Source organism: Plodia interpunctella, chromosome 22 (genome assembly GCF_027563975.2).
Source record: "Plodia interpunctella isolate USDA-ARS_2022_Savannah chromosome 22, ilPloInte3.2, whole genome shotgun sequence".
NCBI lineage: Eukaryota > Metazoa > Arthropoda > Insecta > Lepidoptera > Pyralidae > Plodia > Plodia interpunctella.
Window position 1 is genome coordinate 1,434,628 of NC_071315.1, and position 20,640 is coordinate 1,455,267.

Here is a 20,640-nt window from a genome sequence, read left to right on the forward strand (position 1 = left end):
TTACAAAAGTTTTCTCATCAGCGACGCTCAAACTGTAACAAATTGACACACTTTTATTAATCATAAATATATATATATATATATAAATCAAAGTCCCTTCCCACTGTCTGTCCCTGTACGCTACCCTTGTACGCTGTATCTTTAAAACTACGCAACGGATTTTGATGTAGGATTTTTTAATACATATTGTGATTCTTGAGGACGGTTTAGGTGCATACCTACTTTATCCCTCAGGTTGCTTGATGCTTAACATGCATTGTCATCCAAACTAAACGTGTGTACAAAATTTCAGCTCAATCAGCTGAAGATATCTGTTTCAAAATTGAGTTACAATATTCCACAAATTAGACCCAAAAATATAGTTGTCTCGGCGCCCAATACGAATTTGTGACTTTAGGCGTCGAGGCTTTAGGTTTTTGGGGCAAAGGCGCACGGAGGTTGTACAGAGAGCTCAGCAAATGGCTGAGGGAGGCAACAGGTGACCCTCGCTCGGGTAGCTTTCTCGCACAGCGAATTTCCATTATAATTCAGCGCGGGAATGTGTGATGGGCACGTTAACTAGGAGGTCTTCCCTTAGGTATTTGTAATATTTGAGTTATTTTATTAATTAGATAGTTTCTACATTCAATTAATTTAATTTTGTGCCACACTTTCAATAAATAGATACATATACATACATACATTGCAAGTTGAAAAAAAAAACTTGTGAAATTGGAATGGAATCGCATAGTATAATAACGTGAGGCGAGTTCAAAGATTCCATTTAAAAGTTCCGTCCTTTCGCCTCGGGTGTTCGGTATTTCACTTTGTGTGTAGTTACGTCTGTATATCGCTTTTCACATTCGGACAACTTTTATATAACACGTGCCGGTGGACGCTTTTGATTTTTCAACGGTAAACTTCCATAGTGATATTTCTTCACTATCCATATACTCGTAAAAAGAAGTCCCTCTGTCGCTTCTGTGTGTCGCATATTATGACGACCTCGGTGGCGCAGTGATATAGTGCTTGCCTCTGAACCGAGAGGTCCCTGGTTCGATCCCCGGTCGGGTCATGATGGAAAATTATCTTTTTCTGATTATCTATTTCTGAGTTCGGGTCTTGGATGTCTATTTTATAAAATATATATAACATAGACATTATATATACAATATTTTATACAATAATATAGAATATTTTATAAAATATAGTATCGTTGAGTTAGTATCCCATAACACAAGTTTATAACTTACTTTGGGGCTAGCTCAATCTGTGTGATTTGTCATAATATATTTATATTATATTTATTTATATTATATCCTCCTACGAGGCGACTAACGGACACAAAGTCAATTGGCAATTGAAAGGCAACAATGGCATTCCCAAAGAGGGTTAGATTCATGCAGAGGGTTAGATTGAGCTAGCCACAAAGTAAGTTCGAGACTTGTGATAGGATACTAACTCATCGATACTATATTGTATAACAAATACATATATAGATAAACATCCAAGACCCGGGCCAATCAGAAAAAGATCATTTGCCATCATGACCGGACCTGGGATCGAACACGGGACCTCTCGGTTCAGTGGCAAGAACTTTACCACTACGCCACCGAGGTCGTCAAACGGAGTGGGATATATATGGGAGAGGATATTCTATGGCGGAACCGCAGGCTCCGTACAACAGGATAATAAATAACACGACCTAACTAAATGTATTTTTATTGCACGAATATTATATCTATAATCACAGTTAAGTACACGAGACAAACACAAAATAATACGTGCAAATTTCTATTAATTACATCTAAGTTAAATTAAAATTTGTCGACAAAAAAACTGTAGACATGAGATTATTAGCGCTGTCTATTTCTCTATAAGTATTTCTAATAGGCTTTCTTTTTATTACACGATGATCGTTTATAGTTTTATCTGTCTTAAATATATGTGTCCGTAGTGCGACTTTGCTATTTACAGCTCACCGTCGACTCGATTCGCAGTGAGAACCAGCTAACCAATTACAATGCGGCATTGTGACGCAACGACACCACGCCGCAATGTGATTGGTTCGCTGCGTCTCGCTTCGAATCGACTCGATCGTGAGAAGTAAATAGTAACCTTACCTAAGTATTCATGAATAAGTTAACACGAAGACACATCTTTTTTAGCAATATGTATCACTTTCTTCTGGTATCACAATAATAAAACCTTTGGTCATTAACTTAAACATTTGTACATTTTCTAACATATTTTCAAGCTACATACATTTTTTATCTCTTTCTTCTTACTACTTTTATAAATAATTTTATTACACTAAGGGCCATTTTCACCACTTTCTGATACAATATCGTATTGTAATCTGACAGATAAACTGACTTCTACATAAATCTGCCTGATGTGTTTAGCCCAATTTTAACACTATATCTGTTCGATATAGACTATATTTGGTGCGTTACTTTTAATCTATCTGATACTTTATCAGCAAGATATAATGCAAATACAGTGTTGTCACAAATTTGTTAAACTTCAAGTAAATCATCTGCATTAATACTTCTAATAACAGAAGTATAAATTTCATTTTCCTTTTTCAACCCCTCTTTACCCCTGAAATACGGAAAACCATTATTCGTCCCCAAATAATAGATACCGGGCCTAGAAAACTTCGTTTCAACACCTAAATAATTAATCTGACTACTGTTAAAACAATTCGCTAGCCTAGCATCCTGTACTGAATCACACTGGACTGCAATAAACATTTTTGGATGTTCCAATGCTTGCCACCAATACAACAACGACTTAAGATGGCTGCAGATAACGAGACATGGAACATAAGTTATATCACCTGGTTGGAATTCTCCGCCATTTACATAGAAATCTACGTGTCCCAACCTCTCGGCTATGCCAAAACCATCTATATTTGTGTGGACAACATCTACTTTTTCCCCATCAGAGGCATCTAACCTAAATTCCGGCGGTAAAGCCCTAAAACAAGGTCCAGCTGGGTCTAACCCAGTGATTCTAGAAGGTTTTTTCCCTGTGGCTTTATAGAAATGTTTAGCAGCGTATCCGACTATATGAGCGCCGAGACTTAGGCCTACAAGTTCCAAATTTTCCGATTCTAAACCTTGCTTCGTCAGCTTCACGAGAAATTCGCCGAGCTTCTTGCCAATCGCTCTTGTCAATCGTACTGATCTGAAAATAATAAAACCCTTAAAAACGTAAATAACTTATTAGCTTTGCCAAATCATGACATGTGGCCCAAGGGCGGAAGGTCATTTAAAATTCTAAAATTTTAAATGTCCTACCGTGGTTCAGTGAAATCAGAGCAGAGTCTCAAAAATAAAATTGTAAGGTTGATTATTTACGCTGACAACGGGCTTCACGCCCTGAATGAACTTAATGTTATAAAAAATGTGAAAGTGTGTTTGTCCGTCCGTCTCTCACGCCAAAACGGATCAACGAATTGAAGTGATTTTAGTGTGAAGATAGAGAGCTGAAGAGTGTAAATAAAAATAAATAAATAAATATTAGGACCAATCACACAGATTGAGCTAGCCTCAAAGTAAGTTCAAGACTTGTGTTATGGGATACTAACTCAACGATACTATATTTTCTAACAAATATAGATAAACATTCAAGACCTGGGCCAATCAGAAAAAATCATTTTGACCGGGGATCGAACCCGGGACCTCTCGGTTCAGGGGCAAGCACTTTACCACTGGGCCACCGAAGTCGTCAAAGGCAAGTCTCATAGGCAACTTTTTTAGCAGGCGGAGCCGCGAGCGACAGCTATTAAATACACAAATCCAATTAAGCAAGTACTCGTACAAAAACATCTAAAAATACAATGAGAGTTTATAAACATCTTAAAATAAATTCGTATTTCGTTCACGGTGAAAATTAAATAAATCATTAGCGAGATTTTCTCATTCAATATATTATAATTAATTTTGTTTCTTTGACATTGAGCTGAAGTTGAGGACACGCAATACATTATGTTATAATAAAAAAAATCTTTACAAAATATTGAGAGATTTTCCAATAAGTTACCTGCCTAATTAATTGCGTTTTGAAAAAGGACGTAACTATTTTGCATTACAATTTTTGATTAATTAAATTAGCCGGGCCGTTTGTCTGTGTGCTTGCTTGATTAGTATACATAGGCCTGCTATTTATATAAATAAATAAAATAAATAAATAATATCAGAACAAATCACACAGATTGAATTAGCCGCAAAGAAAGTTCGAGACTTGTGTTATGGGATACTAACTCAATGATACTATATTTTCTAACAAATACATATATAGATAAACGTCCAAGACCCGGGCCAATCAGAAAAAGATCATTTTCCATCATGACCCGGCCGGGATTTGAACCCGGGACCTCTCGGTTCAGAGGTAAGCACTCTACCACTGCACCACCGAGATTGTCATAGCTATACAGGGTCACTACTATCGTACTCCTAAAGACTACTTGGGTACATCAAAACAAGCAACATTTATTCTACGACTTTTCGTGATTTGTAGAAAAAAAAATACAATCAACTTTGCGATTCTACACATATTAACTCTATGTAATAGCCACGAGACAGTACAGTAGCGTTATATAAGTAGCGGAATCATATAAAGAGTTAACGTTTTATAGAAACGACATTAAAATAAAAAAAGGAAATTATTTGTATTTATTACGTTTAGACAAAAGTCGTAGAACAAAAGATGTTAGTCTCTGTGTACCTTATGCGCCTTTGGAAGGTTATGCGTTAGAGACCAGTAACCCAGTTAGTGTATATACGGAATATATAAAAAAATACTGTCATTGACAATTAAATATGGTTATAATATATCTTTTCAAAATTTTCGCCGTGATTATCGATATACTTTTTGCATTTCTGTGGAACCAGGACTAGTCTAAATACTTAGATATGTTTAGAACCAGTCTTTCACTGAAGAGAAAAATCACACGCCGATGGCAAAAGCTAGTAATAAATAAAACAACAGAATTGAATACCCCATGTTCGAAACAGGTTAAAATTTATAATGGCTTTGTCGTGCGCACAATAATAGCATTTTATTGGTAATATTTATTATTCTATTAAGGTAATAGCAACACAATTAAATTAATATTAATTGCATGTGTCGTGATAACCGATGGAAAATGTTTAGAATTGTTTTGATGACACTTCCTGAATTGGATACGATTATTATAATGTTAGCAGCAACATTACAGTACTGGCAGTTGCTGCTTGCAGTTAGAATTTAATATTACGAGTATAATATGTCCTACCATTTTTTCGACAATTTTTTTTTATCCTAATTTAATTTAGCATAACGAGTTACGCATTTTATTTGATATACTTAATAATATTTTGACATAATTGTTTTTAGCATACCTTTTCAATAAGCATAATAATAGTTTAGGCTAATGTATTTTAAAGTTTAGCGTGCGGCGGGCGTATAAACCGCCAATATGCTTTAGAATATTATGCTTAAAAACTGTTATGTTTATGGTAGGTATGCGTAAAAAAATTGTGCCTAAAACATCATGCCAAATTATTATTGTGCGAAACTATTATCATGATAAGTAAAAGTATGCCATGTTAAATTATGACATAAAATTGTATGCATAAAAATAGGGAACCAATCTTCTTGAAATTTTGTATACATGCGTTTGATGTATGGAGAAGGACACAGGGTACCTACCTTAAATCCCGGAAAAATAATTGCTTCCGTGGGAAAATTACGAGGGCAAAGCCGCGGGCCTAAGCTAGTATTTTCTGCATAATCAATCCTACTAATTGGGAAAGTTTGTGAGGATGTTTGTGTGTAGGTTTGTTACACTTTCACGCAAAATCAACTGGACGGATTGTTATGAAATTTGGTACACAAGTAGAATATAACCTGGAATAACATACAGGGTACTTTATATCCCAAAATGCCCACGGGAGCGAAACTCCGGGGCGCAGCAGGATTTAATTAAATTAGCAAAAAAGTTTTTACCATTTATTTAATGGCGCAGCAGGATAATAAAAATATTTTGCTAATTTCATTAAAATTAGCAAAATATTTTTTATAATTTTATTAAAATTAGCTAATTTAATTAAAATTAGCAAAATATTTTTAATATTATTTCTTTAAACTATTAAAAATAATCTTTATTAACAGTCGGCATTCAATGTCAGCCGTTATGTCACCTGAGACATAAAACCAGTTTTAAATTTATATGTTTTAATTTAGGCCTCCGTCGAATTTTTAAAGGGTTCCCCGTTTTGAAGCTAAAAATTCGTAATTATATATTATATATCGATAAAAATTCTTCGAAAAAAAATTGGATAATAAATTAACAGGGGCAAAGCAGCACGCGAAAGCCAGTTGGGCCAATGATTTTAGACACTTACTTGGGATAAATATAAGTGAGAAAGCTAAAGGTTTCAGTGACGAAGACATTATATCCTCTCTTCAGGTATATATTCGCCAGAGCTTGGCTGTGAGGCAGAATAGAACTATCCAGGTAGCCCACCGCGTACAGAACTGTCTTCTTGTTCTTTACATCTGTAAATAAATAAATACGTTTGTTTTTTTTTTTAACAATAAAAACACAAAATTATATTAATTTAAACTAAAAACTATCTAACTTAAAAATAACTTATAGATTATCTAAAGAAGGCCCTCTAGGCAAGGTGCCCATCACACAGGTAGCATTCCCGCGCTGAATTGCAATGGACATTCGCTGTGCGAGAAAGCTACCAGAGCGAGGATCACCTGTTGCCTCCCTCAGCCGTTTGCTGAGCTCTCTGTACAAACCCCGTGCGCCTCTGCTCCAAAAAGCTAAAGTCTCTACGGCAAAAGACACAAATTCGAGACAAGTAATATTTTTGGGTCTATGTGTTTATAGACCCAGAAATATTACTCTAGTAACGCTACCCGGGCCTTCGCTCCCGTGGGAATTTTGAGATACAATATAGCCCGTAGCAATCTTGAACTATGTACTTATGTAATGGTGAAATAATTTTTGAAATCGGTTTGGTAGTCTCGGAGATGACTCGCCTCAAACATACAAACTCATAATAATAATATAGATATGGTTGTTTGTTTGTTTGTTTGTAATGTATTTATTGTACAAATAACACACGTTAAAAGTACATACATAACAAGAAGGCAAATATACAATAGCGAATTTATCCCATAAAGAGATCTCAATTGAGATCTCTTACAGCAACTGCTCGGTCGGAACGGAAACAATACAGAGCAGGTATCAATAAACAAAATTGTTTTGGTTTCATTAACAATATTTTAATTAAATATTGTTAAACAGTTTTGTGATAATACTAACATTTTAATTTTAACTTCATACATTGGACATAGGCAAATATTAATCAAATGATGATTTATTTAATGGCTGCTAGAAAAGGTTACTACAAATAAATAAATTGATGAATGTCCAAATAATGACTTTGATTGTGTTATCTATAAATAAATTCATGACAATGTTTTAATCAACATTGTATTAAATATAAGTACATATGTTCGGTTACCAGCTATGGAACAGTTTGTTCTTGCAGCTAAAGTAGTTTGACTGGTTTATTTTAATAAATAATACATAGCTAACATTTTGATTACTGATTATCAAGAACTGATTAGCTTATCTGGTTTGGGACATGCATTTACATTGGTTTAGATAATTACAACCAAAGTTTGGTATCTATTAAAGAAATTTGCAAATAGCAAAACTGGTTCAGCTATTTCTTTTTTTCAGTGAACCAGCGATAGTTTGGGAGGATATGAGGATACCGCGAACAAAAGCTCCATCCATATAAAAAAGGGAATATTACCTATTTTCTTATCTGCAGCTACCATCTTAGCGGCGACTGGAATCGGGAGCGACTTCCTGGAGGTACCCAGTAGGGATTTCTGGTGCACTATCACTTGGAGATTCTGCAGCATCTTCGAGCTGATGCTGGCGTTCTTCAGGACGCCGGGACCTGGGGATATAGGAAGATTACAATATTTATATGAGGTGGGTGGGTAGTTAGTGACTTGAAAATTTGCAATTTTGGTTGTTTACAAGAAATTAATGAATACGTGTTTCAATTTTTTCTGAAAATTAACCCACAACCCTTTCAAAAGGGGGGTGAAAGATTATATGGAATTTAATACAAATTTCAAAATAAAACTGAAAATTGGTAAACATACTCTTCATCATTTTTCTTAATGAATGACCGAGATTTTGCTATAAAATTCACGCGGACGAAGCCGCGGGCAAACGCTAGTAATATTATAAAGAAAAAATACTTGTATTTTTTTTTTGTTTGTAATGAATAAAGTCAAAAACTGGACCGATTTTCATGAAATTTTGTGTACTGCTCCAAAATCTGCACTATCGATAGGCCTGTCAATAGTTTGGCCTCTTTATTTTAAAATATATAGTTATTACTACATAGTTATAACTATTATGAAAGGCTAGATTTAAATACACATAATAATACCTATCTCAATCTAAATGCCCTTAACCCAGTCTAGAACATTTATTTATTAACCATAGACAACTAGTTGTATGTCTAAATAAAGACAAACTTGTTTTTATTCTCATTAACTCACCTATCCATAGACAACATTAAATTTATGCGTGTTTCAAGACTATCCGCATTTCAATTTATCATTTAATTGTTTATGCTAACATCATTAAATAACAGCGTAAATCTTTTTTTTTTTTACAAAAAATGATAAAACACAACTTTAGTTACATTGTATTTAATCTACTATGATCCGAAGCTACTTTTGATCTCGGAGTTTTAATTATATAAATTCCAGATTTCATGCAAATCGGTCCAGCGATTTAGCCGTGAAAGCGATTTAGCCGTCATACCCAGACTTCATAATATTAGATATGTATTTTATTAGAATTTAATGTTAAGTATAATCCAATATCTATCTATCTTCACATCCACAACTGAATTTATTACTTACGTATAGGAAAACAAATATTCATATAATACTTATAATGATTCAATTTTACAACCACATGACTATATGTAATGTATTGGTTTCTCATTGTTTTGTGGTCATAAAATAACTATAACGATTCTGTCTGTCCGTCTGTCCTTCAATGGTCAATTTATTTAGCATTTACAATAGATCTCATGTGTTTCCGGTTATTAAAATTAACTAGGTATGGAGATTTTATCGATTTACTATATTAAAAGTGTTTAAACAATGAATTACGTTTAGTATTGAAATAAATTAAATTAAAGAGTCGAATTGAGCTAAAAAGCAGGAAAAAAAAATCTTATTTGTTATCGTATTTCCTCATAACTGAGGGTCGTGGTCATTACGTGGAATGAAACACACACAACAACTTTCTTGGCACTATTAATGGAGTGGTTTGCCATTGCCTTCCCCATTTCACACACAAGTTAATAATCAACCAGTATGCAGGTTTCCTCACGATGTTTTCCTTCACCGGAAGCAAGTGATTGTCTATAAAAACTACACGAGTCAGATTGGTATACAAACTCATGTGACACGAGTAGGATTCGAACCTGGGACCTTTCGATCCACAGACGCGGTCTAAACATTTCACCAACACCGCTACAATAAAGTTTTAAATAAATAATTACATTCTGGTATAAGTCCAGCGGGATACCCAATGTCCGGTGAAGGTGCAAAGGTCCCCGCCGACACACGTGTTGCCAGGAAGATGACCAGCGTTGCCAGGAAGATTGAACCGAGTGGCATTTTCCTGAAAGATATTAATACATGACATCCCTTCTAATATACTTAAATGATGAGAATAAAATAACGAAGAAAAGTTTGTCGTTTGAATTTATGTATTTATAAATATTTAAATTTGAATTATATAATTGCACTGTCAGGGTTTTCGTATGTTTTCATTGCCGGAAACGTAATTGCAAATCTTTAATATAATTTATTCATACTATGTTAACATACGTGTTACAAAATGTCAATAAATACGAAAAACTGTACAAGATTTATACAATTCTAGCTGTCGATCCCGGAAAACATAATCCTTAGATTTACAATAGTAAAAAGTCCTCTGCCGCGTCTGTCTGTCTGTCTGTTCGCGATAAACTCAAAAACTACTGCTCGGATTTTCACGCGAATTCCACCAAGATAGTGTGATGAATTTAGTTATGATAATTTATTATTTATGATTTGTTATGTCTTACCAGAGTGTAGTCGGGACTGGCGGCTAGTAAATTACACACCTAAACCTTCCTCAAGAATCACGCTATCTATTGGTGAATACCGCATGAAAATCCGTGCAGTAGTTTTTGAGTTTATCACGAACAAACGCGAAAGAGGACTTTGTCTTATACTATGTAAGGATATATATATATATATATATATATGAATTAATATTAAAATAAATACCTTTTTCGTATTTTTACACCGATGAACTGAAAACTGATATTTCACTCTCAATGTAACTTTTTCGTCAGTAAAGAACAAAGGAGAACTTGTAACTATTTTAACAAAAATTTGTGCTAACACTCGATACATTCCGCACATGACCTTACACCAACAAGAGCAAAATGTAGCATTTAAATAAGAAAAAAAATACTTTAACTACCTCTTAATTGAATACATTTAAGTTAACTAATAAAGCACAGCCTTTAGGGCGTATAATTAGTTAATGATTTCTTGACATTAGCTTAGTCAACGACAAAATTGTTAAGATTTGTAGGTATTTTACACAATAAAAAAATAATTACTTATCACAAAGTCGCTTACCGCTGTCTGTCTTTGATACTACTAACACACGATATAAAGTTGTTCTGTTTTAGGGCAGGATAACATGGCCCACTTCATATCCATCCATAAGAAAGGCCAGTGCCCCAACAGTGGGATAAAAAGGAACGGGATGCACTTCGGAAATGCCAGCAGAAGTGAAAACTTTATTAACGTTGTGCACTTTTAACGGCTTACGAATTTTCGATTGGGTCACGTGTCCTGACGCGAGTTTAAAATGTTTTTGCCGTCACAAAAACGCCGCTAATAAAGTATTCACTTCAAAAAGTATAAAATAATAAGATATATGGAGAATAACTAAGTTGGCCATTCTTGCAACTTTCGTTCATATAATTTTGATGCAGTTTTCACAGAATAAACAGATTTACGGATAGAAAACTGGAGAGTTTTAGCAAACTTGTTTTAGTTGATGTTACTGGAAGCTGTAATAAACTTTCAGTTAAGAGAGTCTCTCTCATATTTTTTTTTCAATATGTTTTTTTAAGAGAGTCTCTCTCATAATCTCGTTTTCTTGGTGTCATTCTCAACTATGATGCTTAAAGCCCGGCCTCAAAGCTGTAAAAAATATGATAGGCTAGCTATTTCGCGTATCTGCGACCGATGTTTGAACACGATTCATTAAAAACTTTCATTACGTTATCATAACGAAACATATTTTGGGTGTCAAACATATTGATGAAATTCTGTATTGACCATTAACGCACCCGGGTTTTTTTTTTCTTTTTGTCGATTCATGTTACTCACTGAATATACACAAACACTTACCTATTTGAAAAAGTTTTTCCATCAAACTTCTTCATCCAATCCCCTTCAATCTAAAGTTGAAAACTTTTTTTTTTTATTTCAACGCATTTTTCTTTGTCTACAATTCTTTTTTCAAATTACCAAAAATATTTTTTTTAAAGAGCCAGAGCGATATGATAACAACTAACAAACTCCATGCAATATCAACAAACACTGGCACAAAAGTTTTCATTTAAAAACGAAATCATATGAAAATGGAACGCGTATTCGTTTACATGCGGATGACGCGCGTGCGGACTGGTTGCGCGTGCGTTTAGCTGTCAAGTTTAAGGGCAAGACATAGAGCACAGTGTCCAAGTAAAACGGTGATATGCGAAACGGAACCAAGTTTTTTAAAATCCATATTTTTTTGCTGTATGTTTTTTTAGTAAACATAAAAACAGCTAAACAGGAGATGACCCAATAGATTTACAGGAAGTAACTAACCGAAAAGCAATTTCAAACAAATGTCAATTTAGTTTTTTTTTAATGATTACCTGTCCACTTTTAAATTGCGCGCATCATTATATGTGTAAATAGATACCTATGATTTGTTTTGTTGTAATAATTACCTTGACATCGTCCTAGTTGGCTTAAAAAGGTTGAAGGGTTTCAGTGATTTTTGAATCGAAGGGATAAAATATAATGGGCAATAATTGATCGATTCAAGTTAATGAGTATTAAAATTATTGACATTACACGTCAACTTCATTTTCAAATCAATTCATTAGGTCTGTATTCAAAGTTTAAAATGTACATATTTTTAATGACTGTTATTAGATAATGATATGTATTTCTTACTTATATATGAACCATTATGTGGAATGAAACACATGCAACAAATTCCGTGACAATATTTGATTCTTAAATTTTTCCTTTTTTGTTCACACTTGACATAATTCCAGTGTAAATATAAAATGTAATTCAATTACAAATACCCCAGTTAAATTGCTCTTATGAAACAAAAAAAACGAACCTTTTGAGCAAAGGCTGGCAACTTAACCACTACACCACCACCGCTACACCATTACAAGCAGAATTACAAAATCGCATTTCTATCAGACTTTATACGCAGAGTGGAACTAAGGCAGTATCGGCTAGGGTCCTAGCATTAAGGATCTAAATTTAAGATCACAAGAACTATTTTCTATATCTCTTATATATAGTATAATATATTATACTAAGTATAATACTTCCACACCCCTTCGGCCGCGTAGGTAACTGACTGTTCGTAACCAGTTAAGAACAGAACATAAATCTTTGTACGATAGAATAGAATCTTTGTACGATACCAGTTACGTAGGAATAGGTTTATTCCCAATACGATACTTGGTTACGTAGTTATGAATAAATCATAATTTCTCTTTGTACGATACCTGTTACGTAGTAATAAGTTTTCCGAATTATTTTATTTTTTTATTGTTGTTTAGTAAATAAAATGTATTACTATATAATATCATTACTCTGTTTTTAATACTTTTTGTTATAGCGGCACCAGAAATAGGTACATCACATAAAAGTTCATTTTTTATCTCACACTGTAATTACATTGTTATATTACTGATTAAAAATTATACATAAATTTACATTTAAAAAATGGTAAGCCCTTCTGGCATAATAGGGACCAACACTTTTTGAATGAGTTTCTTTCGGCATTTCTTCTCAGCAGTGGTCGTTCCGAAATGCTAGTAGTTTGTAGCTTTGGTAAACATCATTTAATTTAGAATATGACGTGAAAAAGTGCCTGTGAAGGCCTAATTTCTGAATAAATGATTTGATTTTGATTTTGACACACTGAATAAAAAAAACTAATACCTAAAATAAGGGAAGTAATATGGAAAAATAGCTTCGATACAATGTCCAACCGAAATTTTGTTGCAGATCAAATCTGAAATTGATATATGACTTATATATGTTGGACTGTATGGTCGCAATCTAAAATAAAAAAAAAATGTCATCTTGACTTCTCCCCCCTTCCGTCTAGACTGAATACTAAATACGTTTTTCGCTCTCAACAAAATATAATAATGTGCAATCTCGGCTAATGTTTTTTATTTCATCGATTACTTTTCTAACATTATAATCTTAAGAGAAAAGATTTGTGGTTTTGTTCAAATTCAAATTCAAATTCAAAATTCTTTATTCAATTTAGGATAGTATACATCACTTATTGACGTCAAAAAAATTACTTAAACTAAGTCTACTGCCGGCTTCCAAAGCGCAAGTGAAGAAGAAGCGGCGCAACAAACTTCACCGCAGCCTTTTCTCCAAGGACGTCAATTAACAACTATAGGTCTTATATATATATATATTAAAAATTAGAAAAACGTTTTTTTATTTATATCAAATAAACTCAACTGTGACAATTTTTATGAAATTTGAGACATACACGAAACCTTCAGGAATAATACGATTATTATTATGATACCCTAACGAACAATCAATCAAAGTACATCAGAATCTAAACAAAAAATGTTTTGGCTCCTATTAATCCCACAAAGAGCCCACATATTCACTTTATTTACTTCTTATTATTTACTTCTGATTGATCAAAGGCAAGGTTATATACAAGCAATTTAGGTACTTTTAACTTCTTTAATTTGATCTCCATAACGATCCGATCTCATAAATTGACACTGGTCTATAATACTTGTATCTATCTGTGTTGCCCGCACAATCTCATAAACAATATTTACTAGTTAAACCCCAAATTATCCATTTACGGTATTAAACAGGAGCGTAGCAACGTATTTTATACTGAAAACTAAAAACACTTTATAGATAAATAATCCAAATGGACATCAAAACAGAAAATCAAACCGGCCAACTGCAAATCGAAATAAACTTAAAACAGCGTGTCGTCGAGGAGTTCCCTCGTTCGGAACCGATCTTGGTGTAAAATAGCAAAGCATATTCTTATATTTCTGCTAGCGGCCTGGCCCGGCTTCGCTCGAATAAAAACCATAATAAAATATATACCTAACCCTAACTAAAATCTTTCATTGACACAAGTTTTTATTGTTGTCAAAGAGATCATTGCATTCAACGTGTGACAAGAAATCGTGTTTGTGCGCAGTAACATTTGAGGAGTTCCCACTTCTGAAGCCGTTCTTGGGTGCACCATCACGTTATGCTTATCATAAGAATATATTGTCATACAAACTAAACGTGTACACAAAATTTCAGCTCAATCGGTTAAAAAAAAAGCATAATTCAGTTACAAGATTCCACCCGAAAGGGGACGTTACATAGTTACATTGCAAGTTAAAAGCTTGTAATACATTGCTTTCATATTTATTTAAATTGAAGCAATTTCTTATGGGGTTTTTACCTGTGTTTTCTATTAGGATGCTTGTCTATGATATTTGGTAATGACCCGATCGAGATTACCATTCGTTGCCTTTAGTGGCTTGACATATAACAATGGAATAGTCTAGTTATACAGGCTCTTTACAATTTACAAGCAACTGAATAACTAGTGGCGTAATTGCAATGTGGTATATTGTATACTTTTGACTAGATGTTTCCTGGGGCTTCGCTCCCGTGGGAATTTTGAGATAAAATATAGCCTATAGAAATCTTGAATAATGTACCTTTCTAATGGTGAAAGAAATTTTGAAATCGGTTCGTTAGTTTCAGAGATTAACTATTCTCAAACATATTCAAATTCAAAACATTTATTTAGAAATTAGACCTTCACAGGCACATTTTCTCGTCAATTTTTATATTCTAGTTTCAGTAGATTGTAGCTTGTGAGAAATAACTATAGTTATTTCTCACAAGGCATTTCGGAACGACCACTGCTGAGAAGAAATGGCGAAAGAAACTCATTTGAACAGTGTTGGTCCCTACCATGCCAGAAGGGCTTACCATTATTGTTTCTTACAATTTTTTTTCTAATAATATATACAATTTCATACAAATGCTTACTTCTTTATAATAATAGTGTAGGTACTGTGTTATACTATTAGAAAAAACTATGTAAGAAACAATAATGGCAAGCCCTTCTAACGTGATAGGGATCAACACTGTTTAAATAAGTTTTTTTCGGCATTCCTTTTTATTCTGTTTAACCTGAAAATACGCGATTCCTATAGGGTTTGGTCAAAAAGTCTAATTAAATCTAGTAAGCAGATGGCGCTACTGTGCACAAAAACTTAATATTTATGTTACTTAGTTTCTTGTAAAAGGTAATTTACAAAATTTTAGAACGGAAACTTAGGAAGTGTCAAAATTAAATTAGTAGAATTTTCTTTTATCTTCGAATTCAAGGCCCTTTCTGTCTTTGACCTTTTATTTACATTCTCTTTAACTAAAATCCAGTATGGCCGCCGGTTTTAATGTCTTTTATGAGGGCAATTAACACGCTGCTGCGAATTTAGGCCTTTGCCCGGGTTAAAAAATATTAAAAAGAAATGTACAGAGATACGATGTATCTACACTTCAAGTATTTCTCTGAAATTTATAAATCCATAAATATTATTAGAAGCACCCCTGTCTGTCTGTATGAACGCGATAAACTCAGAAACTTTTGGACTCCTAACTGTTTTCACGTTTTTCTTCATTTAGTTCTCATTGCTAAGGAAGGTTTGGATTTATAACTAATTTTTTTACAAACGAAATCGAAACGAGCATTATACTGAGCATATATAAGGGAAATCATTGAATGTGTAACGTAAGAAGAAAATGCAAAAACACAAAAATTAAACCAATGAGGAGTTCCATCCTTGGGAGAACAATGAATGGTTCACGATCAAGTCATGCTTATCACAATAACACATGAAGAAATTACGTTGTAATTTAATTTTGATCAATACATTGCTATTTTTACTAACATAACAGAATAATACAACATTCGTAATATTTATTTGTTACTAAATATTGCCCGAGGCTTTTGAGATAAAATATAGACTATAAGGAGCATTCTTGGATAATGTACCTTTATAATAGTGAAATAATTTTTGAAATCGGTTCGGCAGTTTCAACAACAATCAAACATACAAACTCACGCTTACCTCTTTATAATAATAATAGTACAGATTAATAAAAATTCATCATCTAGCATAAAGCCAACCTAATTATTTACCATAAAGATCCTGCCATAAATTATGTATTATGTCCACACAACAAAGTTACGCTGATGCTAATATTTTTTTTTAAATCACCATAAAACTGTGTGCTGATTGCTAATCGAGTTGATATGAGTCATTGCATTGTTTCCAATTTTATTACAAATAACTTGCAACGTAACTACGGGGAGGTCAATATGTTCGCGGAATGGAGGGGTTGGTGGGGGTAGGTTTACTCGTCCAGGTAGTTACTAGTTGAGCACCTCATTAAGAGTATATATATCAAGTTTGAACGTAATCGGGTCATTAACTTTTGTGTTATCGACCTGTAAACAACTGAATCGGGAAGAAATCAGCCAGTATGGAGAAAATTGAACACCGCACCGTTATTAAGTTCCTTACCAAGCAAGGAAAATCCGCTCAGATTATTTTTCAAGAGCTGTTGGCTGTTTACGGGGACTCTGCCCCTGGAAAAACCATGGTTTACAAGTGTCATGGTCTTTTCAAACAAGGAAGAGAGTCCATTAAAGATGACCCACGCTCCGGACGGCCCATTGAGGCCACCACTTCGTTGAAAAAGTAGAAAAACTTGTATTGGAAGATGCCCGGTTGAAGAAGAAGCAGCTTGCAGCAATGATTGGAGTATCCGAAACCAGTATTTTGAATATTCTACATGATCATCTTGGCATGACTAAGGTCAGTGCAAGATGGGTTCCGAGAATGCTCACGCCACTTCAAAAACGTGAACGTGTCGAGTGTTCTCGTCAGTTTTTGGAGCTCTGTGGAGAGAGAAAGGAAGAAATTATGTTACTGGTGATGAAACCTGGGTTCACCACTATGAACCTGAGTCGAAGCAAGAGTCGATGCAGTGGCATAAAAAAGGCACACACACCTTCTGCACGACAACGCACCCGTTCACACGTGCCATGTTGCGATGGCTGCCATGACATGACATGGCCATGACAATGCATTATTATGATAAGCATAATCTGATGGTGTACCTAGGATCGAATCCAGGCGTGGGAACTCCTCAACGGCTTCCTGCTCATGATTTCAAAAATGACAAAGCAATCTTAATATTGGTGTACAACCAGAGAAGCAGTTTGAGGAAATTTTAAATCACAATTTAAAGACATGTAAGCAAAATACCATGGCGTACAGTAATAAGGTCGCGTAAATTAAGGAAACGATCTAGTTAACAGTGAGCACATGAATTTTAATCAATACAATTAAATTTTATCAGGTAGATATCTGAATGTCAATGATGCTATTATAAGATTCTGTTTTAGGATGTCGGCCGCGCTGTCACTTTTTAAAATTTTAACAAAGACAAGAATTCTTTTTACTGTCTGACTTTAAAATAGTTAGTCTGTATTGTAATGTCAATTTTATGAATGAATGATTGAATGATTTTGGAAATGATTCCCTCCTCAAGAAAATTGACGGATCGTAATGACAGCGCGGCCGCAGCAATCGAAACGCTCTGAGACAAATAGAGGGTTATTAAGTGTTGAAGGGTACAGACACATAAACTTTTGTATATATAATTATGTATATGTATCTATGTCTTAGTTAGGATATTTGTATGTCTGTCTGGGACATTGTAACTTCCAAACATTGATTTTACCACAATTAGATATACCTAATTTTGAATTTCATACACAAACTATGAACAAATAAATGTTTACTTTCTAATTTTATTTGAATAAACATACACTTATAATGTGATCTTATAAATATGCTAGTCCCGTCTTCGCTCGATTAAAACTATAACAAATTACACATCGAAACCTTCCTCAGAAATCATACTATACTATTCTATTGGTGAAAATCATATAAAAATCCGTCCGGTAGTTTTTGTCACGTTCATAAAGACAGACATAGGTACGCGACACTTCTCGTTATAATATGTAAGGTTTAGAATTTAAGTCTGTTACTAACGGAACCGATAATGTGAGTCCGTTTCGCACTTGACCACTAAACCTCAAAAATTTCCCTCTATTTTTTATTTTTCGCATTTCGTATAAAAATAGCAAAAATTAAGGTGCAAAATATGTACCCATAAATGCTGTTGACACGAATGTATGTATATATGTAAAAATAATAGATTTTTTATTCATGATCTGCCGTAATAGACTATTTTAGATCTCAAAGCACATAGCGATTACCATACAGTGAACAAACATGTCATTTGTAATGTTCACTAGCATTCGTCTGCGGAATCGGCCGCGTAAATGACGCGAATGACATTACCTATTAGTCGCTACGTTTATAGGTGTCTCTTTCATTCTCGCGTGTAGGTGCCTAGTGCAAAACTGAACTGCTGGTCACAACTGCTATGAGAAGAAGAACACAAACCTAAATAAACAATAATGGTAAGCCGATCTGGCATGATAGGGACCAACACTGTTCAAATGAGTTTCTTTCGGCATTTCTTCTCAGCAGTGGTCGTCCCGAAATGCCAGTAGTTTGTAGCTTGTGAGAAATAACTATAAATATAAAGATTGACGATAAAAATTGCCTGTGAAGGTCTAATTTCTGAATGATTTGAATTTGAATTTAAAGATTTTCTGCGATTTGACAAATGCCTGTCTGATTTTTCAACCCTCTTTGATAATGCCACCTATATGTTCCCAACACACATATACAATCACTTTCTAAATGTAATCATATATAATAGTATAATCATATATGATTAATTATAATTAGTAGGTACATTTTTAAACAATAAGTACTTAGATTAAATCAATTTCTGTTTCAATACAACTCGAGAAAAAACGTTGGAATTCAAAAACATTTCTCCTGACAAAATTTACCTAAACATGTTGAACGCAGAATACAATTCCGTACAAAAATCCAAATTATTTCATGTTTTCTGAAATATTCTAAAAAGTTTCAGATTTTTTTTTTTTAATTTCAACCCTTTGGGACTGGCCGAAAACGGGACAACGGTATGGTTAATTAAATATGTAGGTTGTTTATTAACTTCTTTGCCTTCTATGAAGTACTTAGATTTATACCTATACTTATAGCCGGTTTCGACTAGTGCTCCGCTTTGCTGCGCTGACCGCGGCTAAGTTTTAGAACAACCAATAGTTTTTTTTTTAACATGTAAAAAACAATAGAAGTTTAAAATAAAATAAAAAATTCTATTTGTTTACGGTTCGATCTAATTTAGAAACTGTTGACAAATTGAAATTATACATTTTTTTAAAATTATACATTATAGATTTCCGTTTGTCGAAAGTTACGAACAATCAATTAGTGGTAATTTAAATAGTAAGTAAAAAGTATCTCTATACGTGTACAGTCTGCCACAGAGAAATCTGACCCCCCGCGATTTGAACACCATCTCTAAGGGGTTCCGATTTCTCTGTGGCAGACTATACTTGTAGACGACTAGTGCGCTGCTATGAAGTTACTGTACAAAGTTCTTGCCACTGAACCGAGAGGTCCCGGGTTCGATCCCCAGCCGGGTCATGATGGAAAATGATCTTTTTCTGATTGGTCCGGGTCTTGGATGTTTATCTATATATGTATTTGTTATAAAATATAGTATCGTTGAGTTAGTATCCCATAACACAAGTCGCGAACTTACTTTGGGGCTAGCTCAATCTGTGTGATTTGTCCTAATATATTTATTTATATATTTTATTATTAGCAAAGATTATTTATTTGCAAAACATGAGTTTACATTTTATTTACAATGTGGTGTTAAAAGAAAAGCTTAGTCCTACATGTCTCACCGTCCACGGTGTGCAAATTTAAATGGAGAGCACGCTATCATACCACAAAACAAAATCGAATAGATAAAAGTAACTAAATTAACTAAATTTTTATCTAAATCTATCATTAAAAAATCGATCAAATTATAATAACATTTATTAATCAGTCCTGAGGTGCTTTTTAAATAAATTTGATTTGTGTTCTTTAATTTGTTGTGGAATTTTGTTATAAATTTTAGGTGCCATACATACAATACTTTTACTGAGTGATGCCGTTTTAGAAGGGTGTAAACATAGTCTATAATTATCCCGATGAT

At 33.8% G+C, this 20,640-nt stretch overlaps 1 protein-coding gene across 1 annotated transcript; it reads right to left on the reverse strand.

The window, feature by feature from the left end:
* Nucleotides 1–2,270: 2,270 nt before the first annotated feature.
* LOC128679900 (lipase member I-like) lies at nucleotides 2,271–11,812 on the reverse strand. Its single transcript, XM_053762397.2, has 5 exons — nucleotides 11,512–11,812; nucleotides 9,594–9,715; nucleotides 7,809–7,958; nucleotides 6,375–6,528; nucleotides 2,271–3,171 (listed from the first exon to the last, which is right to left on the reverse strand). Exons 1-5 carry the CDS (start codon nucleotides 11,544–11,546, stop codon nucleotides 2,499–2,501), a joined length of 1,134 nt encoding a protein of 377 aa, XP_053618372.1. The 5' UTR covers nucleotides 11,547–11,812; the 3' UTR covers nucleotides 2,271–2,498.
* Nucleotides 11,813–20,640: the final 8,828 nt, after the last annotated feature.